At 52.2% G+C, this 23007-nt stretch overlaps 2 protein-coding genes across 3 annotated transcripts; both read left to right on the top strand.

Annotated features, from left to right (window-relative positions):
• The first annotated feature begins 903 nt into the window (after positions 1–903).
• ABCF2 (ATP binding cassette subfamily F member 2) lies at positions 904–15987 on the top strand. Of its 2 annotated transcripts, none has more exons than XM_005907735.2 (15): positions 904–1322; positions 2031–2233; positions 6637–6849; positions 7498–7680; positions 7764–7935; positions 9075–9170; positions 10428–10530; positions 11987–12082; positions 12225–12344; positions 12436–12525; positions 12887–12997; positions 13627–13689; positions 13894–14022; positions 14490–14693; positions 15364–15987. In XM_005907735.2, the coding sequence occupies exons 2-15, from the start codon at positions 2074–2076 to the stop codon at positions 15499–15501; spliced, it is 1878 nt and encodes a 625-aa protein (XP_005907797.2). In that variant the 5' UTR covers positions 904–1322; positions 2031–2073; the 3' UTR covers positions 15502–15987. The 2 variants fall into 2 exon arrangements, with proteins under 2 accessions (XP_005907797.2, XP_014337655.2); XM_014482169.2 differs by lacking the exon at positions 904–1322 and adding an exon at positions 1628–1844.
• A 146-nt stretch (positions 15988–16133) lies between these two features.
• H2BK1 (H2B.K variant histone 1) lies at positions 16134–21598 on the top strand. The gene is made up of 2 exons (XM_070368908.1): positions 16134–19183; positions 21339–21598. The coding sequence occupies exons 1-2, from the start codon at positions 19052–19054 to the stop codon at positions 21573–21575; spliced, it is 369 nt and encodes a 122-aa protein (XP_070225009.1). The 5' UTR covers positions 16134–19051; the 3' UTR covers positions 21576–21598.
• The last annotated feature ends 1409 nt before the right edge of the window (positions 21599–23007 follow it).

Raw genomic sequence — 23007 nt, 5'->3', positions numbered from 1 at the left:
AGACCAGGGAAAGACGTACCACCACTGCAACTCTAGTATCCAGCTATGAGTCACACGTTGGTGAGTTAGTCTAGGAAAAGGCATGCTTAAAGGCCAAGAGGTGTGAAATGGCATGGCTTACCTCAGAAACGCAAGTAATTAGATTCTGCTGGAGCATCAAGTTTGAGAAGGAAAACTAATTCTATGAGGAAGTGAAGTGAGCTCACTTTTTTTAAAGGGTCGGGGGCTCTACTTTTGGATCAGGTGCTTCGCTTAAGCCGAGGAGCAAACTGAGATTTGCCGTTTCCAGTGCCGGAAATAACAGCTTCCTCTGCTCCCCCTAGCCGTGTCCCTGTGGGAGGCATTACTGATCGGAAACCTGGAGAAGTATTTGATAGACTGCAGATTTAGGATTTGCTTACTGCAGGCTATGAGAAGCCCGTGAGGGGTTTTAAAACTATGAAAAGTAACGAGGGGGAAGGAAGAAAGAAAAAAAACTAACGGGCAAGTGACGTTATTAAAGGTAAACTCCGAAGTCTTGATTTTCACTTCAGGGCTCTTCCCATCAAACTTACGGACCTTGGATGGAAACTTAACAAGTTCTGCAGTGGATAGGCAGAGCAGCGACGATTCAGGAACAACGCTCGGCACCGTCTAAAGTTTGGTTATCACTGGACCAGCCTCTAAAGCTTCGGTTTCACGGAACGAGGACGCCTTTCCTTCACGGAGGGATAATTCTGTTCTTCGCATCCTCTTGGAAGCGATGAGCGTTTTCCCGGCCCTCTCTCACCGGTCGGCTCACCTTTCCTTCTCCTTCTCCTCCTCCTCCCCGTCCCGCACCCCCCACCACCCCCCCCCCCCCCCCGCCATTGTTTCGACCCATTGCAGCCTGACGCCTGCTGGGAAGTGTAGTAGCTCGCCCTGCTGTCTGAGCCGGTTTGGCGACCCTGATGAAGCCGGTAGTTCCGCATAACCCCTCAGCTATTCCAGCGGCAGGGGAGCCAGGGACGGTCCAGCCGCTCCTCTGAGGAGCAAAACTGGGACTCGCCGCTTCCGGAGCCCGAAGCGGACCGCTAGCAGAGAGGGCTCTGGGACTCCAGTCCCCCTCAGCCGCGCGCATCGTGATGACGTCACTCCGGCCCGCGAGGCCCCTGGGATCCGCGGTAGTTCTCGAGGAGCGGGTCTCAGGTTCGGCAGCGGTGGCCGGAGGACGACACTTCCCAGGAGTCTGCGCGGCGGCGCGACGAGAGCCGCGCGAGGCCGTGATTGGCTGGTGAGCCGGCCGCACGCGGAGGAGCTCAAGAAGCCGCTCTGTTGCGACAGAGGCCGAGCGGCGAGGCCCAGTGAGTTGGGGGAAGGGGCGCTGGAAGGAGGCGGGGGCGGGGGAGGGTGCAGGCCGGTGAGGGGGTGAGGCGGAGGGGGGGGACGAGAAGAGGGAGGAGGGACTGGGCTGGGATGGAGGCGACTGCAAGGGAGGAAAAGGGGCCAAGAGAGAGAAGCTGACGGGCGGAGGCTGGGGGAGGCTCGGAGGGGTGGTGGTGGGTGGCGAATGAAGAGACTTCGGGGGGTACTCACAACGGGGGGTGGGGGGGAAGACGAGGGCGCCCCGGGGAGAAGCTGGACTCGGCGGCCGGGTGGTGTGGATGGGGAAGACGGGGAGGAGGCCTGAGGTAGACGGGAGGGAGGAAGCCCGGGAAAGTGAGGCGGCCGGCCGGAGCGTGGAGCGCCAAGTTGTGGGGAAACTGGAGACCGGGGACCTGTGCCGAGGGGCAGAACCCGGTCCCTCAAGTGGAGGCCCTGAAAGGAGGAGCGTCTTCAGAGCGAGGCCGTGGGGATTGGTGGACAAAGCCCTGAGGGAAGAGCTGGTGAGATGGGAAGAGCGGCAGAGAAGCCGAACTGGCTGGAGACATCCTGACAAAAGTTGGAAGCGACTTTAGGCTGGGGCGGAGCTGGGTAGCAGAAGCTTGCTAGGAAATTCCTGAAACTGATGGAGCACAAGGCCCAGGCACTGTGCGGAAGTTTAGAATTTGGGGGTGTTTGCCTTCCTTCAGGCTTTCTGGAAGAACAGTAACGGTTTCCCTGTGGTTCATCACCATGCCCTCCGACCTGGCTAAGAAGAAGGCAGCCAAAAAGAAGGAAGCTGCCAAAGCCCGACAGCGGCCCAGAAAAGGACATGAAGAAAACGGAGATGCCATCACAGAGCCACAGGTGGCAGAGGAGAGAAATGAGGAGGCCAATGGCCGAGAGACCACAGGTGAATAGAGGGAGAGGTGGGTTCCTGGGATGGTTGCTGGGACCCAGTGGATGCCCCTGCTGGAATCTGAGTCGGGATGCTGGAGATGCCAGAGAGTGTATCTGGTGCCACAAACTTTTCATGATGAACCGAACCAGTAGGGTTGGAGCTTGATCAAGGAAACTGAACACAGTTCTCACATACACAGTGGCAAGCAAATATGAGAGTTGTTGTGCTGCCTTGCTGCCCTGTCTTCTAGATTTGCAGGTCAGGTCCCTGCCCCTTTCTGAATTTTCATTTCTACACATGGAGGCAGTGTGCCAGGCTGTTTGCCACCTGATACCCTTGTCCTCCTGGGGCAGTGACTGTACCAACAAGACAGAAACATATGAATTGTTTTATGGGTTTTTCCTGGGAAAGAGATGTGTTTCTGTTACAAGCGCTTCTCAAGTATTAGACACAAGATCACTGAATACTGAGGCACTATAAGCATGGGCTTTCCTCTGATAACTTGCAGTCTAGATGGGGAAACAGGGAAGTGTGTGATAAAGAATATTCCAGGCTCTTGGTTGTCTATGCCAGCCTTCTTCCTTGCTCCTAAAAGCTTTCTAAACAGGCCTTCTCTATTGTCTACTGTTGTCCCTTGAATAGTCACCACATTTCTGTCCACTTACAAATTGAGGTTCTTATACTCTAATTTTTATACTAGCTACATTTGACATTTCTTTTAGGGCCCAGCTCAAGGTGGTAAAATCTTTCCCTGTCAAGCCTGACCTCAATAATACTGCTATTCACTATATCCCTGTACTATCTATCCAGGGCTTCCCTGTGTCTCAGATGGTAGAGAATCTGCCTGCAATGCAGGAAACCCAGGTTCAGTCCCTGGGTCGAGAAGATCCCCTGGAGAAGGAATGGCAACCCACTCCAGTATTCTTGCCTGGAGAATCCCGTGGACAGAGGAGCCTGGTGGGCTACAGTCCATGGGGTCACAGTGTCGGATACAACTGAGCGCGTGCGCACGCACACACACACACACTATCTCTAGGGTTGCTTTTTCTTTGGCCAGTACCACACGGCATATGGAATCCTAGTTCCTAGACTAGGGGATTCAACCCATGCCCCCTGCAGAGGAAGTAAGGAGTCCCAACCACTGAACCTCCAGGGGAGTCCCAGCGTTACCTTCATTGTATCTCTCTCTCCATCTGAATTGTTTGATCTTTGAGTGCAGGGACTGTGTCTTAGGTAATACTTCTTTTTTTGCATGATTACCCTTGCAGACAGAGATACTAGGTAAAGTAGCAAGAGGAGAGAATTATTCATGCAAGTTGCAACAGAGACAGGAATTCCAAAAAAAACAGGGTCTAAAATGATTGCGAGGAGAGAGTTAAATGGTAGGAATCGTCTCCAGAATAAGAGTTGTGAGGGAGGACTGTGTGGTCAGGTCAGGCAGCCTTCCTTCCAGGCAGGGCAGCGGGGAGATTTTCCTCCTGGCCAGGGGAGCAGGGAGATAGGTAGGTAAGAACGGTGGGAGGGGACAAGAGGGCTGGTTTGTGATCTGTCAAGTAGGGCTCCCTCTAGGCTCTCAGGGACAGGGGTTAAGCCTCAATTCTGTAGTACTTTCTGGATGAGTTGGAAAAGTAGACAACCGAATCCCACTTTGAGACTCTTGTCCACAGTTCCCATTACAAACTTCTTTGCCCTTCTTCCTAGAAAACCAGAATTTGTCAGGGCAAACCCAGCTGTACCACCCCTAACTCAGTCATAAGGGAGCTTTGGGTTTCACCCTGCTTCCTCAGGGAGCTACTGTTCTAAAATATAAAATCTGGGTTTTTTTCCCAGCTTTCTCTCTGAAAATATTTCTTATTGCCAGGGACCCAGGGTCATTTCTGCTTTCATAACTAATGGATAATCTGTCCTCTCTCACAAGACTGGGTCTGCTCTCTTCTCTGAGTTTGGAATTACTTAATTCTCCAACCTGGTAGTTACCATTGCTACATGGTCTTCTTTAGGTAGTGAGATATGGAAAGATCAAGAAATATCAAAGAAAGTGACTTCTGACAAACTACTCAACCTTTCGAATGTGAGACCCTTTAGGATGGGTACTGGAGTTCATCTGGTCCCCTTGTTTGGGAAATGAATAGAAAGGGGCTGCTTGTGAAGTCTACAGTATTCCTTCTGATAAAGTTTATTCCAGAATCCTTTCTCCCATTTATTCAGTGCTGTTCACTTATCTTTTGAGCCTGTTTTCTAGGATGCTATAGGCCAAGACAGTAAGGTATAAGTCTTAAAGCTCAGGAGATGATTTAGGTCATAGATGCTGTAAACTGGATAAGTGAAGTCACTCAGTCGTGTCCAACTTTTTGCAACCCCATGGACTGTAGCCTACCAGGTTCCTCCGTCCATGGAATTTTCCAGGCAAGAGTACTGGAGTGGGTTGCCATTTTCTTCTCCAATAAACTGTCAAAGATCAAGAGAAAAGTTGTATAGCTGTGTCTCGGTGTCTGCTGGGGTTTGGTCCCAGGATCCTGTGGGTACCAGAATCCACAGATGCTCAAGGCTGCTACATAGAATGGCGTATGTAGTCTTTGCATATAACCTGGCACATCTCTAAATTACTTACTGTACCTAATACAACATAAATACATGAAATAGTTGCTAGTGTGTGGCAAATTCCAGTTTTACTATTTGGAACTCTCTGAAGTGTTTTTTTTTTAACCCACATTTGAATTAAACATGATTTTGGATGCAGAACTGTGGATACAGAGGGTTGGCTGTGTAGCTTTCCTTTCATTTTGATCTTCTTGCCTGAGCACATGGAGATACAGTCCAGAGATCGGCAAACTTTTTCTGTAAAGATCCAGATAGTGAATATTTGCAGCTCTGTGGCCCATTTGGTCTCTGATGCAGCTGTTCAGCTTTGCCATTGTGGTGGAAAGCAGCCATAGACAACATGAAAATGTTGGGTGTGACTGTCTCCCAATAAAACTTTATTTACAAAAGCAGGCAGCTGGCCAAATGTGGCCAGCCTGTTTTGTAAGCCACCCCCTCCCAGGCTAAGAACGTCTTTTACATTTTTAAAGTGGTTATGTTTCAAATGGTAATGGATGTACCTACGTAATAGTTGTGATTTTGCTACTAGGGCTATAACCCTAAAATATTTACCATCTGGCCCTTTAAGAAAAAGTTTACTAACTCCTTGCTGCCAAGTCGCTTTAATCATGTCCGACTCTGTGTGACCCCATAAACGGCAGCCCACCAGGCTCCCCCATCCCTGGGATTCTCCAGGCAAGAATACTGGAGTGGGTTGCCATTTCTTTCTCCAATGCATGAAAGTGAAAAGTGAAAGTGAAGTCGCTCAGTCGTGTCTGACTGGCAGCGACCCCATGGACTGCAGCCTACCAGGCTCCTCTGTCCATGGGATTTTCCAGGCAAGAGTACTGGAGTGGGGTGCCATTGCCTTCTCTGTACTAACTCCTTATCTAGATCATAAACTTCTCTCTACACTGTCTTCTCAAGATCTAGAACAAGGATTGGCACAAAATGGGGCTGTGAAAAACCTGGTGACTCAACTGTGTAGAAAGACTTTTTAAATTCCTCTCCTCCATCAGAACTGCCCTGGACCCCTCTGTATTTTCTCGTACTGGTTCCTTCCAGGCAGTATAGCTTCTTGGAATTAGCACCTGGAAACTCTCTAGGTTGTAGAGGAAGAGAGCTGTACCTCTGTAGCATCTGCTTTCTCTGGGGCATTGATACTAATTTGGGGGCTTCCCTGATGGCTCAGTGCTAAAGAATCTGCCTGCCCATGAAAAAGACACGGGTTCGATCCCTGGGTTGGAAAGATCCCCTGGAGAAGGAAGTGGCAACCACTCCAGTATTCTTGCCTGGGAAATCCCATGGACAGAGGAGCCTGGTGGACTACAGTCCATGGGGATCACAAAGAGTGAGACGTGACTCAGCGACTGAACGACAGCTAATTCTTTAATACACACTCATAGAGGACGATTTGGAGTTCTAGCCATTGCTACCATGCGTCATATCATCTAAGAACAAGAGAAGTTAGAATTAAAAGGACAAGTTGTGAAGTAAAAAATGTCCATGAAAGCAGGATACCAGGGCCGAACTACATGTAGTGTACACCCTGTTAAAGCTTGTGAAACATCTGAGTCAGCTCAACCTGATCTTCAGCCCTGGTCCTTCAGGACACGCATTCAGCCTTTGGATTTTTATGTGTTAATACGTGGTAACTTAAAGAAGGGCAAAAGCCACAAATGCCCAAGCAGGGGCCTGAGCCCTCAGCCTTCACAGTAAAAGTCTGATGCCCTTCTGACTGAGCCACCCAGATGCCCCAAGATGTGCCTTTTTGTGTAAGAGCTTAGCATGGCTTACAGCCCTCTTCCCAAATTGCTTTTCTTTTCTGTCCCCAGAAGTGGATTTGCTGACCAAGGAGCTGGAGGACTTCGAAATGAAGAAAGCTGCTGCTCGAGCTGTCACTGGCGTCCTCGCCTCTCACCCCAACAGTACCGACGCCCACATCATCAACCTCTCCCTCACCTTCCATGGTCAAGAGCTGCTCAGTGACACCAAACTGGAATTAAACTCAGGCCGTCGCTATGGCCTCATCGGCTTGAATGGAATTGGTGAGGCCCTTGGAAAGCAAGGTGGGAGGTATCTCTTCTTGGCTCATCTGTTGCTCAGCAAGTGTTTCCTTAGCACCAGCTGTGTACAAAGCTGGGCATTTGCAATATGGGTGGGAGCCAGATGTGCCCACCTACCCATACAGAGTAGTCATGTGATAAGTACCACGTGAGTCATTGCAGGCAGTAGGTGCTGGAGAAGTGGGTAGGAGCGGGTGGGAGTGGTGTGTGAAGTGTCTGTAGGTGCACAGACTTCACAGAGGAGGACTGGGACAGGACCTGGCAGAACCGTGTCCCACGGAGGGGGCAGTCATAGGATTTCAATGAATGAAAGGAAAGAAAGGACTCAATAAACAGGGAGGTCTTAGTTTGACTGGAAAAGATTGAAGGCGGGAGAAGGGGATGACAGAGGATGAGATGGTTGGATGGCATCACTGACGTGATGGACATAAGTTTGGGTAGGCTCCGGGAGTTGGTGATGGACAGGCGAGCCTGGCGTGCTGCAGTCCATGGGGTCACAAAGGGCTGGACACGACTGAGCGACTGAACTAACTTGGTTTGACTGGAGTGGAGGGACTGATGTGGGGCAGTGACAGGCAGAGCTGTGGTGAGCGTCCCCTTCTCTGCCTGTTTGTCGCCTGCCCCTCTCAGGAAAGTCCATGCTGCTCTCTGCTATTGGGAAACGTGAAGTACCCATCCCCGAGCACATTGACATCTACCATCTGACTCGGGAGATGCCCCCTAGTGACAAGACGCCCCTGCAGTGTGTGATGGAAGTGGACACGGAGCGGGCCATGCTGGAGAGGGAGGCTGAGCGGCTGGCTCACGAGGACGGTAGGGCTCCGGACCCAGGGGCATGGGGTGGCTTCTCCCCGGGAAAGGCCCCAGGAGCCTCACTGGCCATGCGCCATCCACAGCGGAGTGTGAGAAGCTCTTAGAGCTCTACGAGCGGCTGGAGGAGCTGGATGCCGACAAGGCGGAGATGAGAGCCTCGCGGATCTTGCACGGACTGGGTTTCACGCCTGCCATGCAACGCAAGAAGCTCAAAGACTTCAGTGGGGGCTGGAGGATGCGGGTTGCCCTTGCCAGGTGCGTCTCCCCCACCTCTGCCCTCCGTGGCACCCTGTCTCTTCTCAGGGTTGAGTGCTGTCTCCCACAGAACTGTTTAGAACAGGGGTCGGTTGTCAGTCTGTGCCAGATACCAACAGTGTGGATGGGCGGGGGTGATGTACATGAGCTAAAGAGTGAGCTTCCTGACCCAAGTGGTCCCTATTGGACTTGGGCGCTGTGTTCAGGAATCCTAGGGCCAGCTCTAGGTAAATGGGAGGATGGGTCTGTCTCTTTCCTCTCGACTGCTCTCCCCCCCTGCTTTTTGGGCTTCAGCCTTTCTAATTCTTGTTGTATAAAGATAAACTATTAGGCAGCCACTAGGGTATCTGTCCTTCTTGCCTCTCTTGACCTGACCCGGAACCAGTTTCTGTAGGCCGTCATTTCCGCACCAATCCCCCAAGAAGTCCCCAGTCACGTAAGTGGTTCCCTCCCCCACCCATCTCTGCGCAGAGCCTTGGGGAGGCTTGATACACTGCTTCAGCAAGGCTGCGTGAGTGTGCCCTGGAACATAAGAGCCTTGGTTTCATGAGCCGGCAAGGAGTTGTAGCCTCAGATTCACTAGGCAGCTTTTACACACACGGATTTCCTGGCCTCTTCGCATCTGTGCTGGAGTCAGACGTCCGGAAACCTGGTTTCTAAAAAGCGCTGCAGATGTGGTGACCGCAGGGGTGGGACCAGCGCTGTCCCCTTGTTCCTCCTGCTTGAGATGCCATCTAAGAAAAGAACATTCTTGGGCCTCTTTGCTAGAGTCTCACAAACCCACCAGTTAGGTTTCACCTGCATGCTTTTTAGCAGTGTACTTTTTCTGTATCCTTTTGTGTATCCCAGTGGTCACCAACCTCAGTGTAAGAGACTTGTAGACTCAAAAGGAACTTTTACAGCCTCACGTCCGAGCTATATCTTCCCTCTGCTTCCCAGTTCTATTTTCTGCTCTTTAACCCCCACCCTTCATCTTTGGTTTCTCTCCTACTTCTCACCTTTTGTCTGAGGTGTAGACCCTAGAGTTGATTTCAGGACTCAGCGCAGGCCTGACCAGAGCTGCAGGTGGCAGGCAGGCCGTCCCCTCCTGTGTAGCACGTGGTAGACTGAAGTGGTTCTGTCTCCTTTCCTGTCTTCAGAGCCCTCTTCATTCGACCCTTCATGCTGCTCCTGGACGAGCCCACCAACCACCTGGACCTCGATGCTTGTGTGTGGTTGGAAGAAGAGCTAAAGACGTAAGAGGCGGGGCTGGGGGGAAGGGCAGGTCCTCAGGGAGGGGCTGAGCAGAGTCCAGGGGAGATGACACCCAGGCCCACAGTGACACTAGAGCAGTGAGCAATGGAGCGAAGTGAGGCCAGAGGGAGACCAGACTGAAGAGGTGGTGGCCACCTTTGTTCTTGTTTAGTCGCTCAGTCGTGTCTAACTTGTTACGACTCCATGGACTCTAACCCGCCAGGCTTGTCTGTCCGTGGGATTTTCCAGGCAGGGATACTGGAGTGGGTTGCCATTTTTTTCTCCAGAGGATCTTCCCCACCCAGGGATCAAATCCATGTCTGTTGCATTGCAGGCTGGTTCTATACCACTGAGCCACCAGCAAAGCCCAGTAACCGTCTTTAGGGCAGGCCATTTTGTTAGCTTTTGTTTAGTCTTAAATATGTGAATTTTTTTGTTTTTTTTTCCTATTATTTAAAGTATAACATCTTTATTAAAGATAATATTTTTTCTTAATTGTATTTGTATCATATTAAACAAGGATCCTTATATAAGATCACGATGCAGTGACAAAGAGAAAAATAGCCCATATGGCCGTGGTCCTTTGCTTGAGAGCCAGATAACCTGGAAAGTTGCCCCAGTTCTAGAAGAAGGCTTTCCATGGTCTCTTCAGTGACCTGCTACCTTTATAAAAAGGAGTGGTTTAGTTGCTAAGTCATGTCTGACTCTTGTGACCCCATGGACTGTAGCCTGCCAGGTTTCTCTGCCCCTGGGATTCTCCAGGCAAGAATACTGGAGTGAGTTACCATTTCCTTCTCCAAGCCATCTTCCCAACCCAGGAATCGAACCTGGGTCTCCTGCATCACAGGCAGATTCCTTACCAACTGAGCTATGAAGGTAGTAATATGAAAAGGAGAGCCTGGTGATTTTTGCTATACCCATTCCAGTTCTCTTCTGGCTTTAAATGTGTTTATGGGTGCTTGTGCACACTTTTGATTTTACCATCACTATTACTGCCATCTCCACTCCATTCTTTTGAAAGTTAAAACAGAAGTTTGAGGAATTTCGACTGCCTCGCCACACTTTGAAAAACGTCTAGTGTCCTTATACACAGATTGAGCACTGGCAGCTCAGAGCTGGGAATTGGCCAGGAAATCTAAAGGACGCTCAGGCATAAGGGTGGGAAAGGATGAAGGTTTTTTGGGCCCGACGTTCAGCTCCCCTGTTGTGAACTGTCTACCGTGTTGAGCTCCTCCCTGATTGGTTCTCTGGCTTTGCAGTTTTAAGCGCATCTTGGTCCTCGTCTCCCATTCCCAGGACTTCCTGAATGGTGTCTGTACCAACATCATTCACATGCACAACAAGAAGCTCAAGTATTACACGGTGAGTGGGCCCAGCTCCTCCGCAGTGCCCTCTGTGCTTACCCGTTCCGTGAAGTTCTCCTTTAAAAAAAAACTGACTTAGCAGCCCTTTTCTACCTATTGCTATAAAAAGATGTGGACAGGGAGTTCTGCAGCCTGTTTTATTTTAGTCCCAAAGTAATTGCTTTCAGGCCATAGGCCACGGATTGGCAGCCTGTGCACAGGGTGTATGTTTGCCTTATGCAGAGAGGCTGCCTCTTCACGGTGCCCAGGCAGGCCTTGCTGCCCTCTGCCTTCTTGAGTAGCTGCTTATGAAAAATAGAATTCCTCTTTATTCATAGTTGTACTCACCAGAGGAGTGTTAATAGTTCTTACATAGTTTTTCAGAAATTTCACATGTACTTGCAAGCATTTGTAAAAAATTTTATGTACCTATACCATGATCCTGTTGGTTGAGTTTAAATTTTAATATGTCTTAGACAGCTTTCCGTATGAGTATATTTAAATTGCCCCCTTTTTTTTCCAGTGACTGCATGGTATTGCATTGCGTGGCTGTCCTGTAACTTATTTGTCAGACTCTGATGGATGTTTAGCTTGAGTCTGGGTATTTTCAGACAGACACCATGGAAATCCATAGTGCAGGGTTTGCTACTGCTAAGTCACTTCGGTCGTGTCCAATTCTGTGGGACCCCATGGACGGCAGCCCATCTGGCTCCGCCGTCCCGGGACTCTCCAGGCAAGAACACTGGAGTGGGTTGCCATTTCCTTCTCCAATGCATGAAAGTGAAAAGTGAAAGTGAAGTCGCTCAGTCGTGTCCGACCCTCAGCGACCCCATGGACTGCAGCCTACCAGGCTCCTCCATCCATGGGATTTTCCAGGCAAGAGTACTGGAGTGGGGTGCCATTGCCTTCTGCCAGGTCCTAAATCTGACTGGTCTGGTGTCTTCCCACCTGGAGGCAGTTCTTGTGGCCCACCTGGGGCTTCAGCCTCTCCAGGTGGGGAGGGGATGCACGTGTCCTTGGAAGGCTGTGAGCCTCTTGATGATCAGTACGACAGTGGTTTTCAGGGCTCCTGCCTGGGCTGTAGATGTCTTTATGGCTAACCCGAGGATTTAGTCTGAAGCCCTGCTCTAGGAAGGAGAGGCACATAGTCTGAAAAGACCTCAGCTTCTAAATTCAGATATGCTTCTTTTTTTTTAATATTTATTTATTTGGCTGTGTTGGGTCTTAGTTGTGGCATGTGGGATCTAGTTCCCTAATGATGGATCAGACCCGGGCCACCTGCATTAGGAGCTCAGAGTCTTAACTGCTAGACCAGTAGGGAAGTCCCAGAATATGTTTCTTTAATGCACTTCCTCTTCCCCCGCTGCACCACCTCATAGCCAGGGCCAAGTCAGGTGCCATCTCGAACACCCCCTGAGTGAGGACCCAGGGCCGAGGCTAGCGCTGCCCATCTCACCCGGTGCGTCTTCTTGCAGGGTAATTACGATCAGTATGTGAAGACGCGGCTGGAGCTGGAAGAGAACCAGATGAAGAGGTTTCACTGGGAGCAGGATCAGATCGCACACATGAAGGTAGGGTCACGATCTCCTCCTCCGAGAGAGCTGACGGAAGGCGTCTGGGGAGGTGAGGGGGCTAGAGAAGTCCTTTACCCTCTTTTCAGATGAATCACGGGGTACCTGCCCACACGCAAGCCCCCTCTCTGCACTCTTTCAGAACTACATTGCTAGGTTTGGTCATGGCAGTGCCAAGCTGGCCCGGCAGGCCCAGAGCAAGGAGAAGACGCTACAGAAAATGATGGCATCAGGACTGACAGAGAGGGTTGTGAGCGACAAGGTAGGGTCTGGTTGGGTGGAATTATGTGGCCTAAGGTGAGATGGATAAGGAAGGACCTGACTTGATAAACACCTTTTTATCCTCTTCTTAGACGCTGTCATTTTATTTCCCACCATGTGGCAAGATCCCTCCACCTGTTATTATGGTGCAGAATGTCAGCTTCAAGTACACGAAAGATGGGGTGAGTACTTGGGTGTGGTTGGGAGGCTGGGGTACATTGTATGAGGTGTCAGCTGGCGAGAAGAGCGTCCTGTTTGCTGACCACATCTACTAACCCTTGTGGTGCTGGGGAGTTTCCAGACCTGGCAGCCTGGGTTGCCTCACTGAGAGCCTTAGAGGAGTGGGGGTCCCCTTCAAGTACTTGGAGGGGACATTGCTCAGCCGCACTGGTGGGTGGAGGCAGTGGTAGGGGGCTGCCATGGAGCTTCCTTCCTCCTCACTCCCGCCGCCTCTAGTGGTGACTGGGGGCTCAGCGAGATCGCTCTGCCAGTTGTATTGATCACCCTACCCCTGGGTCTGTTTCTCTCCCCCGCCCCCCTCAGCCTTGCATCTACAACAATCTAGAGTTCGGTATCGATCTCGACACCCGAGTGGCTCTGGTGGGGCCCAATGGAGCAGGGAAGTCAACTCTTCTGAAGCTGCTAACTGGAGAGGTATGGTGCCAAGTCGGGGCGTGGGACTCCAGCATTAGATGCCAGCGTGTCAGGGCCGGGGGGCGGCATGCAAGGGCCACTGGTCTTGGAGGGCCTGCGTGCTCTCATGACGAGTGAGCCGTCCTCTGGGGGGCGGGTCATCACTGGCCAGAGTGATGTTTGGGGCATTTTCTTAGAGAAAACTGGGAGAAGGAGTGTGTGTGTGAGAGAGCCTGTGAGAGACAACCCAGGCCTGTTCTCACCGTCTTCCCGTGTCTTTGTTCAGAGCATTTAGAACACAGGAGTGGCTCTGCATTTAGAAACGTCTTTATTGTAGAAAACGTATGTTGGACCCCTGCGAGTCCTCTGTCACAGTTCAGTGCAGGGGATAGTAGTCCTTTAATAACTACCCAGTGGATCATGTGGTGTGTGTCTCTGCCTCCCCTGAGAACATCTGTCTCGGTGTATTTTCTCCGAGTGGCCAGAAGAGCAGTTTGTGAGGTGGTGGTGCAGGTTCTGTTTTGGAAGTTGTAGGAGTCTTGGTTGGTGTGAACGTATGTTTGCTTCCTGTCTGCTTCTGACCAGGTTTCCTTGTCTGTGTGCTTATCTTTCCACGGTCTACTCTTTTTTTTTTTTTTATCTTCCTGTAGCTACTGCCCACAGATGGAATGATCCGAAAACACTCTCATGTCAAGATAGGGCGCTACCATCAGGTACAGTCCTGGCGGGGAGCAGGGAGCTGCCCAGGGTGTGCGAGCAGGGCCGAGTGTGCCCAGGTCAGCTCCGGGTGCTTCTGCAGTCTTGAACAGCTGCCCAGGGAGAGGTAGAGAGACGGTACGCGGCAGCTACCCCAGCAGGCTGCCTTTGAAGAACGCCAGGCACACCTGGGTGGGTTCTTTTTTTTTTTTTCCCTGTAGCATTTACAAGAGCAGCTAGACTTAGACCTCTCGCCTTTGGAGTACATGATGAAATGCTACCCCGAGATCAAGGAGAAGGAGGAGATGCGGAAGATCATTGGGCGATACGGTCTCACTGGGAAACAGCAGGTCAGTGGATTGGGGTGGGAGGACCCCAGGCAACTGGGACACATGGGCTGGGCGTCTGTTTTTTCCTCTGCTCTAGGTGGTTACAGATTGGAGCTCTAAAGTCTCAAGGGAGGGTGGGGGGTCGCGTGCTGGTCTCTGACATGCCCTTGCCCCCAGACTAGCAGGATGGGCCATGGTGTTAAAAGCAAGGGAAATTGAGACCCAGAACGCAGGGTCCTCTGATCCAGACTCAGGTCCCCTGACGGCTCCACTGCGTGAAGACCCTGTGCCAAGGCAGGCTTCAGACTCCCAGGTGTGTCCCTTCTAGGCCCTTGAGGGACTGGCAGGGTGCCACTGTCTTACTGTGTGATCTGGGGTCTTCCTGAGCCCTGCTGTCTGTGTGATAACAGAGAAGCCATGGGGAGAGGTAAGTCTTGATGCCTGGTGAGGGCAACCCCAGACCTCGTAAATGACCTGGTTCCACGCAGGTGAGCCCGATCCGGAACCTGTCTGATGGGCAGAAGTGCCGAGTGTGTCTGGCTTGGCTGGCCTGGCAGAACCCCCACATGCTCTTCCTGGACGAGCCCACCAACCACCTGGACATTGAGACCATCGATGCCCTGGCAGATGCCATCAATGACTTTGAGGGCGGTATGATGCTGGTCAGCCATGACTTCAGACTCATCCAACAGGTGAGACTCGCGGCCAGGATGCGGTTGGGGGTAGAACACCCCCATGGCACATGGGGGACACTGAATCCACATTACCGTGTTTGGGAAAAGGGCGCAGGACTTAGGGTGGAGAGGACCAGATCTTATGGTTTCTCTGAGAAACTTAGAAAGCCTTCGTAGAGATACTTTAATTCTTCATTAGCTGTTTGTGGCTGTTAACCTACTTGGCATCGTTGGCCAAAATCAGGGGGAGAATTGAGTAGCGAACAGGGTGCTTTTGCTATTGTTTCCAGGATTCTTCAGCCTGGAAATAGTATTGTACTAAGGAGCTTCTGGATTAGACAGAGGGCTCCTGCTTGTCACTGGGGAGAAAGCTTCTGGTCATTTCTCTGAAGCTGTGAGGAAGACGGGGTGGAACGCAGGAAGCCGAGAGTGAGGCCCTGAACAGGTCTGGGTCCTGCTGGGGAACTGGCAGTTGGGGTGACCGGCAGGTTCCAGCTTGGAAGGCCCCACCCTCTGCGGGTGTCTAGATTAGACCATCCCCAGAAACGCTGAGGGGGTGAAATGGAGCTGGATGTGGGCCGGTGGGAGCTTGTGGGGTTTTCTTCTCAGACTCAGCTGGGAACAGTCTCCTGGGCCGGGGTGGGAAGGGCGCTGGCCAGGGTGACTAAGTCTGGGGTTTGCTCTCCAGGTTGCACAGGAAATCTGGGTCTGTGAGAAGCAGACAATCACCAAGTGGCCTGGAGACATCCTCGCCTACAAGGAGCACCTCAAGTCCAAGCTGGTGGGCGAGGAGCCCCAGCCCACCAGGCGGACCCACAACGTGTGAGGCCTCGCCGGCCGGCCGGCTGAGCCGGGCCCCCGGGGCCACATCCTGCATTGCTGCAATCCTGCTCCCCAGCCCCTGCCCCCACCTGCCTTAGCTGCACTCTGATCCTGTCTACAGCTGGACAGGACCTGTCCGTCTCGTGTCCTTCCAGCTACTGTGTCCATGTCTGGACTCGGCTGGCTGTTCCCGCCAGCTCCTCGCTGGTTCTGACCTGATAGTGATGCAGCCAGAGGCCTCCGAGGGTCAGCCCGCAGGCCCGTGCCCCGGGTTGGCCTGTGAAAAAGCTTAGGATCCTCGTTCTCTGGGTTTTGGTGATGTTGGAGGAATACCCCCCCAGCCCACCGCCCCCATTCCTTTCTGCTTCTGGTTTGGAGCTCTGGACCAGGGCCTTAATCCTGGTTGGTTTTTAAATAATTATTTAACGGTGTAACTTTTAGACCTGCGTGACATCTACAAAGCGTCCAATAAAGAAAGAAGAAGCCATGGTCCCCGCCTTTCTGCTTGGGTCTCTGGGTCCTCTCCTGCTCCTCCCTGCGGTGCCACCATTCACCTGCCCTCAGCATGGGCTGGGTGCAAATGGAGGACTGTCCGTGGGCACTGGAAGAACTCTCTTCTCTTCTGATTTGAACTCATGCCTTTACTTAGGCCAGTGGTTCACAAACATTAACGTGCGTCAGAATCAGCTGAAGACTCATTGATCACAGACTGCTGGGTCTCGCCTCGGAGTTTCTGGTTCCGTAGGTCTAGATGAGACCAGGAATTAACATTGCTGAGCGTTCCCCAGTGCTGCTGCTGCTGTATTCCTGGTGGGATACAAGAAGTTCTGTGATGTTAACCTGTCCACAGCCTTAATTTTCATCAGCGCTGTGTCCATTTTATCAACACTTCCAAGCCAGGGCTTTGCATAGCCTGACTGAACTTTAATAGCACATCCAGCCTTTGTGTCACCAGGCTTCCTGCCTGCCTTCACCTCTGAAATCAGCAACCATCCCTGTTTCCCGCAGTGGGGAAACATACACAGCCATGGTTTCTAAGACAGTAAAACACAAAAAAAGTCCCAGATGGTCTCTCAACCCCCGAGGAGCTCATGGTCTAATGGGAAAGCCAAAAAGACAGAAAAGGGCATAAATCAATGCCCTTTAACTTGTAACTTAGATGGTAGGCTACACAGGAGACCTTAAAAGGGAGGGAAGTTTCTCGTGAGTAGCTGCCCAGAAAGCTGGGATCGGTGCTCTAACTTGAAAGGTGAGTAGGGTCTTCTCAGATGGCTGTGGAGTCCCAGAGCTGCCCTGGGCAGAGGGAATAGGGTATCAGGTGAGTGCCTGCAGCTGAGCCCTGGATCCCAAGGCTGGAGTGAGGGACTCCACCCTCTGACCCCCAGGGGCCTGGCCTGGTTGCTTTGTGCCTCACGGCAGGAGCCCGGAGAAAAATGGCTCGTCAGTCTGTCCTGAGTGTCCAGAGGCTTGGTTAGGAGGATAATGAGAACAGAGACGAGCTGCTACTTTGGCCAAGGGAGGGCCTGGTTGTGTGAAGAACTCCCGCTGAAGTCTGTTGGGATCTCCAGGACAGGGGGAAGGGGTCTCCAGGCCTGGAGGAAAGGACACAGTAGGCTGGTCAGCTTGTCCAGAAAAAGGCCAGCCTCAACATTTTTTAAAATGTTTAAAAAATCCCACAAAAGACACATTTCTACAAGTGCCTAAAATCAGTGCCTTATCTTGGATCCAGAGTCGCCCTCCTGCTCCTCCAACCCCCGGCACGCAGCCGCAGCTGAATGGTGGGAACTGGGGGCGTGTGGGCTTGGTGCGGTGGAGGGTGCTCAGGCGCCTATGGCAGGTGATGCTCATTTGGCTCCTCCCCACCTCTTTATTGAGAAAACCCTCTTCTCACAGCCTGGGCTTATCCCGTTGCTCTCGATTTCCTTAACCACAGCATTCACGGACCTGAAATAGTCACACAAGGTGCAAAGTGAGACCACCTTCTCTGCAGAACAGCACCTTTTTTTCCCTTCCCTTCACAGCTTACTTCCATGGGGGCCCCGTGTTCACAGACAGCACCCCGTGTTTCTCACTCCGGCTTCTTCCAGTCCGCCTTCACCGAAACCCTCCCTGTCAGGCCCTGCCAGCTGTGGTTCCTGCTGCCTTCACCTGTCTGGGCTCAGGTTCTGCTCCATCTTCTGCCTCCCCGAAACCATACCCACTGATTTCTTTCTCCCTTTCCTCCTAACTAAAATCTCTCTCCCCAGTTAAATTGTACCTATCCTACCAGGGGCTTCCTAGGTGGCACAGTGGTAAAGAATCAGCCTGCCAATGCAGGAGACGCAAGAGACCCGGGTTTGATCCCTGAGTGGGGAAGATCCCCTGGAGAAGGAAATGGCAACCTGATCCAGTATTCTTGCCTGGAAAATCCTATGGACAGAGGAGCCTGGCGGGCTACAGTCCATGGGGTTGCAGAGAGTCGGGCACAACTGTGCACACACGCACGTCCTACCAGACCAGCTTCAAATCCCCATTTATTTCCTGAAGCCAGAGGTTTCTTCTTTTTTAAAATCAATTGTCTATTTCTATAGCCTATCTTTAAAATATATATATATAGAGAGAGAGAGAGAAGTAAGTCAGAAAAACAAATATATTTTAATGCATGTATATGGAATCTAGAACAATGGTATAGATGAACCTAGTTCCAGGCAGGAACAGAGACAAAGGGTAGAGGAGGTTCGTGTAGACCCGGGGGAAGGGGAGAGTGGGGCAAATTGGGAGAGTCGCGCTGACATATATATGTGACCACATGTGAAGCAGGTGGCTTCCAGATAACACAGGGAGCTCAGCTTGGTGCTCTGCGGTGACCTCACTACGTTTTTTTCCCGAACTCAGTTTCACACACTTTTTACCCTTTCACCCTTCCCTGATGGTTTCCGGTGAAACAGTCTTATCTCTCTAGCTAAATTGTAGGCCCTTGGAGAAGGGGAGGGGGGCTTCCCTGGTGGCTCTGATGGTAAAGAATCTGCCTGCAATGCAGAAGACCCGGGTTTGATCTCTGAATCAGGAAGATGCCCCAGAGAAGGGCGACCCACTCCAGTGTTCTTGCCTGGAGAATTCCATGGACAGAGGGGCTTAGCGGACTACAGTGGGGTCACAAAGTGAATGAATGAATAACACTAATGAGACTGAGTGAATAACACTTGGTGGGCGGTGCTGGGGGCCTTGTGTTCCTCTTGAAGCTCTCCAGCACTCAGCCATCCATTCGAGCACACGGGTGCTGAGTGAGCGTACAGCCTGAACTCTAACGTGTGTGTTACAAGTATTTTGGGAGACAGAAGGGTGGGGAAGGGGGCTGGTGGAGGCTTATTCAGAGATGGAGTCCTGGGGGCGGTGGAGAGGAAGGAGCCATTAGGCTCTTTCAGGATTAACGCAGAGCACGTTCTGAACAGGGTTGGGCCCGGCCCCGCCCCTGAGCCCAGGTGCTGGCCCCCAGCCCCTCCAGGTGGACGGGCAGCTGACCTCTTAAAAGTTCGCCCAATACGTGGGAGGAGGCCGCCGGGAGGACCAGGAGGATGAGCGCTGAGCACGGACAGCTGCAGCAGTCTGGGGGCCGGCGCGGCCGGAGTCCTGGGGACAAGAAGTCCAGAAGGCGCAGCCGGCGCAAAGAAACCTACTCCATGTACATCTATAAGGTGCTGAAGCAGGTGAGCATGGGGGGGCCACCATGGGCGTGGGGCGGGGGCTGGCGAAAGCCTGGAAAGGGCCTAGATGGAGTTCACTCCCTGCACAGAGGCCCCCGTGCCCCTCTTGTGGGGTCTCTCTTCATCTCAGAGGCCCCGGGAGGCCGCTCCGTGTCTGTCCTGTGCCTGTAACAGGCAGGAGGCAATTCAAACGTGCTCCCACCCCGGTCCAGAGGCTACAGGGCTCTGGGACAGACAAAACAGTCATGTGGGACCTTAGGTGGGACAGTTTAAGTAAAGGAAGACCACCAGAAAGTGCAGGGCTGACGGTGATCAGGTGTCAAACGGGCTGGTCCAAACAAGAGGGACTAGTTAGCTGTGGCCAAAGCGAGGAGTAGCTCCAGTGAATTGCAGTCTTGGGGGAACCCCCCAGCTGGGCGGTGCTCCGTCTTTGAGGGGCTGAGGGGTTGGTCTACCTTATAGATAAGGAACCTAAAGTACTAAGGGCTCAGCAGGGTGACTGGGTCACATGACCTGACAGCAGTGGAGGTTACCCCAGCCCCCCATCCCTGGCCGGCCCTGAGCCTGGGTAAGCCCCAACTGTAACCCACACTCAGACTCCCAGCATGCCTGTGAGGACCATCTACCCCTGGGACTCACGCACTGCCACCAAAGGGCACGCAACTGTGGTGTCTGAAGGATCCCAGGCCGCCTGGCCTCAAACGCTCTGCCCTGCTCAGCAGAGCTGGGCCCCGCAGGGAGCTGCCTGCCCTGGGTCTCCTCCCCTCCCCTGCCTGAGTCTCACCCCTTGTGAGACCAGACCCCAGACATGGGCCTTGTCTCCGGTCTGAAATCCCATAAGCAGTTTGAGTGACCGGACGGCCAGGGTCTCCAGGAGCGCTCTCACGGGGTGGGCCCGGCACACACGTGGACGGGCCAAAGGGCAGCAGCAGAGAAGACTCCGGGGTCCCAATGCAAGTGGGGTGGGAGCCGGTGTTAGTGAGCCCCCTGCAGCTTAGCCTAGCTTTTCAGCTCCAAAGTTGTGAAGGGAGTGTTGGGGCAGGACTGGGCTCCCCGAAGACAGCTGCTGAGTGGGTCCCCTGGGTCGAGGAGGGGCCACTGCCCTGGCACCTCGAGGGAAGAAGATGTGATGACCAGGGTCCAGCTCAGGTTTCCCGCTGTCAGATCCGTGGCCACTAGCGGCTGTGTGGAGAGGGAGCGGCCGGGCCAGGAGCCAGGGTGCTCGTTCACCTCCATCACTGGCCTGATGTGTATGTCAGCAGTCACTTCCCTCCCACTTCGCAGAGAAATGGGCTTCTCTGGTGGCTCAGATGGTAAAGTGTCTGCCTGCAGCACGGAAGACCCTGGGTCAGGAAGGTCCCCTGGAGAAGGAAATGGAAACCCACTCCAGTACTCTTGCCTGGAAAATCCTATGGACGGAGGAGCCTGGTAGACTACAGTCCATGGGGTCACAAAGAGTTGGACGCGACTGAACGACTTCACTTTACTTTTACTTTTCTCAGAGAAATGGTGTCTGCCTGCTCACGTGTTAGGATTGTTATAAGGTCCCTCCCATTTGTTTTACTAGAGATCACCTAGTTCAAAAGCTGGTGTGACAGAAGAGGAAACAGGCTCAGAGGGAAGTGCCTTGTGTAAGGTCCCACAGGACTCACGGGACAGCCCCAGATCCCAGTCTCCTCACTCCCAGGCTGGTGCGGAGAGTGTGTCCCGAGTGCGCCCTTTCTGGAAAATAATCTGGTTAACGATCTACCAAGTTATGTGCACCAGCCCTCTAGGAACTTCTAGGGATAACCAGCTTGCTCATACAAGTGTTCAGTGTTCAAAGACATGTATTTGTTATAACACGATGTAATAGCAAAAAGTAAAGCACACCCCCTAAATGTCCATGAAGAGAGGGATGGTGATATAAACTATGATGCATCCATGGTACAAAACACTGCAAATCATTAAATGGAAAAAGGGGGGGAAAAAAGGCAGCATTCCTTATCTCTTGCAGTTGGGACAAACTTTTCTGTTTTTTAACTTGGATATAGTAGTAACCTGTCTGGCCTCTGGAAAGAGGGTGATGAGGCAGCCTTGCGGTCCCCAACTTGGGGGTGGGGCTTCTGGCATCAGGCAGAGCCCCCCTGTTAACAGATTGCTCCTGCTGCTTCCCCAGGTGCACCCCGACATCGGCATCTCCTCCAAGGCCATGAGCATCATGAACTCGTTCGTGAACGATCTGTTTGAGCGGCTGGCTGGTGAGGCCGCCCGGCTGGCCCAGTACTCAGGCCGAACCACACTGACGTCCCGGGAGGTCCAGACGGCCGTGCGTCTGCTGCTGCCTGGGGAGCTGGCCAAGCACGCTGTGTCCGAGGGCACCAAGGCCGTGACCAAGTACACCAGCTCCAAGTGAGCCGGGGCCCGACCTTAATAAAGGCTGCACTGCTGTCCTGTGTTGTGCTGATTTCAAAAGGGATGTGTGGAGGTGAGGTGTGGTGTGGGGCAGGGTGTCACTACTTTTCACGCCCCCAAGATAGAAGAACACTTATGCATACCTCATACCTCTTAACACCTGCGTTCTGGGTGGGGCCCATGAGTGACATGTGACTCTTTGTAAATGTACAGCAGTCTTGTTCTTAGGTGAGATGAGGGATGACCTGGTCTGGGTTGGAATCCTGAGTCTGCCGCTGGCTGTTTCCATCACGCCCTCTCCGGGCCTGAAATTCCACGTGCATCCCTCCTTCGGGATGGGGTTCTGTGAGGCCATTTCTAGAAGACTATTATTTTTGTCCTGTGCTGGGCATAGGGGCTACACAGATCTACAAGATACAAAAACTAAAGGCCCAAACCAGCTTTGAAGTAACCTACTGGGATCTTGAAGATGTTTTTATTTTCCTCTAAGGTTTTCTTCCCCTTAATTTCAGAACAAATTGGTGAGAATGTTTTTGAGACTCCTAACTTTTCTTCCCCCATTTTATTTTGGGAAAAAAAAAAGCAAAAATAGTACCATAACCACTTGTCCACCCGGCACCTAGATTCACTACATAACACGACCACAGTCTCCTTTTGTCTCTAATTCAGCCTCTGCGGCGGTGGAGTGAAGGGCTGGCTAGGACTGAGTGAACAGTCCAAAATCCTTTACATTCCCTTTGTAACTTCAAGTTCATATATTGAAAGGCTCGCTGTAATGATGGCTGAATTGTTACCCAACATATGTCATGCATGTTTCCTCCGTTGTCAAGCCTACAGTGGAGATGCCACGTGGTGAGAACTAATTATCCACGCTTTTGTCCCACGGCAGGAAAAAGACTGGCTCAGGAGACCTGGCCCGGAAGCTCAGCTCCTCCCCATTCATGCTGTGTTTACACTCCTTGCTACTCTAGGCGTGACTCACAGACCAGCAGCTCTGTAACACCTTGGGAGCTTGTTAGGAATGCAGAATCCTGGGCCCCAGCTCAGAGTGCTGGATGGGAATCTGCATCTCGGCAACGTCCTTGGAAGCTCTGGGGACACGTGGATTCCTCCCCCGATCCTCTTTGCCTCTGTCTCTCTCCTCCCCTGTCCTTTGCCCCTTGCCTCATATATTTATTCAGATGTTCCCCACTCGACACTGAGCCAAAAGCACACCCCAGCAGACCCAAGCCAGGCTGATATGCTTTGAATTTTCCAAAGAATGTCCTTGTGAGCCTGAAGCAGTGATGGGGAAACCCACAGAGAGCTCAGAAGGAGCCCCCAAACACCACTGAGACCCACCCACTACTCCTTGCAACGCCATTCTTTACACAGGTACAGCTCACTCGAATCATGTGAATTGATGTCAGACCCCAGGGGAACTGGCGTGTTTG

This window comes from Bos mutus, chromosome 4 (assembly GCF_027580195.1).
Source record: "Bos mutus isolate GX-2022 chromosome 4, NWIPB_WYAK_1.1, whole genome shotgun sequence".
Taxonomy (NCBI): Eukaryota; Metazoa; Chordata; class Mammalia; order Artiodactyla; family Bovidae; genus Bos; species Bos mutus.
Note: the sequence above shows the minus strand (reverse complement) of the source record. Positions and strands in the feature narration are given on the sequence as shown.

Excerpts from the sequence above, each read along its gene's own strand:
- ABCF2 (XM_005907735.2), top strand. The coding sequence starts at position 2,074 with ATGCCCTCCGACCTGGCTAAGAAGAAGGCAGCCAAAAAGAAGGAAGCT. Across the intron at positions 9,171-10,427 it reads TTGGAAGAAGAGCTAAAGAC|TTTTAAGCGCATCTTGGTCC; the intron begins GTAAGAGGCGGG and ends CTGGCTTTGCAG. Across the intron at positions 13,690-13,893 it reads AGATAGGGCGCTACCATCAG|CATTTACAAGAGCAGCTAGA; the intron begins GTACAGTCCTGG and ends TTTTCCCTGTAG.
- H2BK1 (XM_070368908.1), top strand. The coding sequence starts at position 19,052 with ATGAGCGCTGAGCACGGACAGCTGCAGCAGTCTGGGGGCCGGCGCGGC. Across the intron at positions 19,184-21,338 it reads TCTATAAGGTGCTGAAGCAG|GTGCACCCCGACATCGGCAT; the intron begins GTGAGCATGGGG and ends CTGCTTCCCCAG.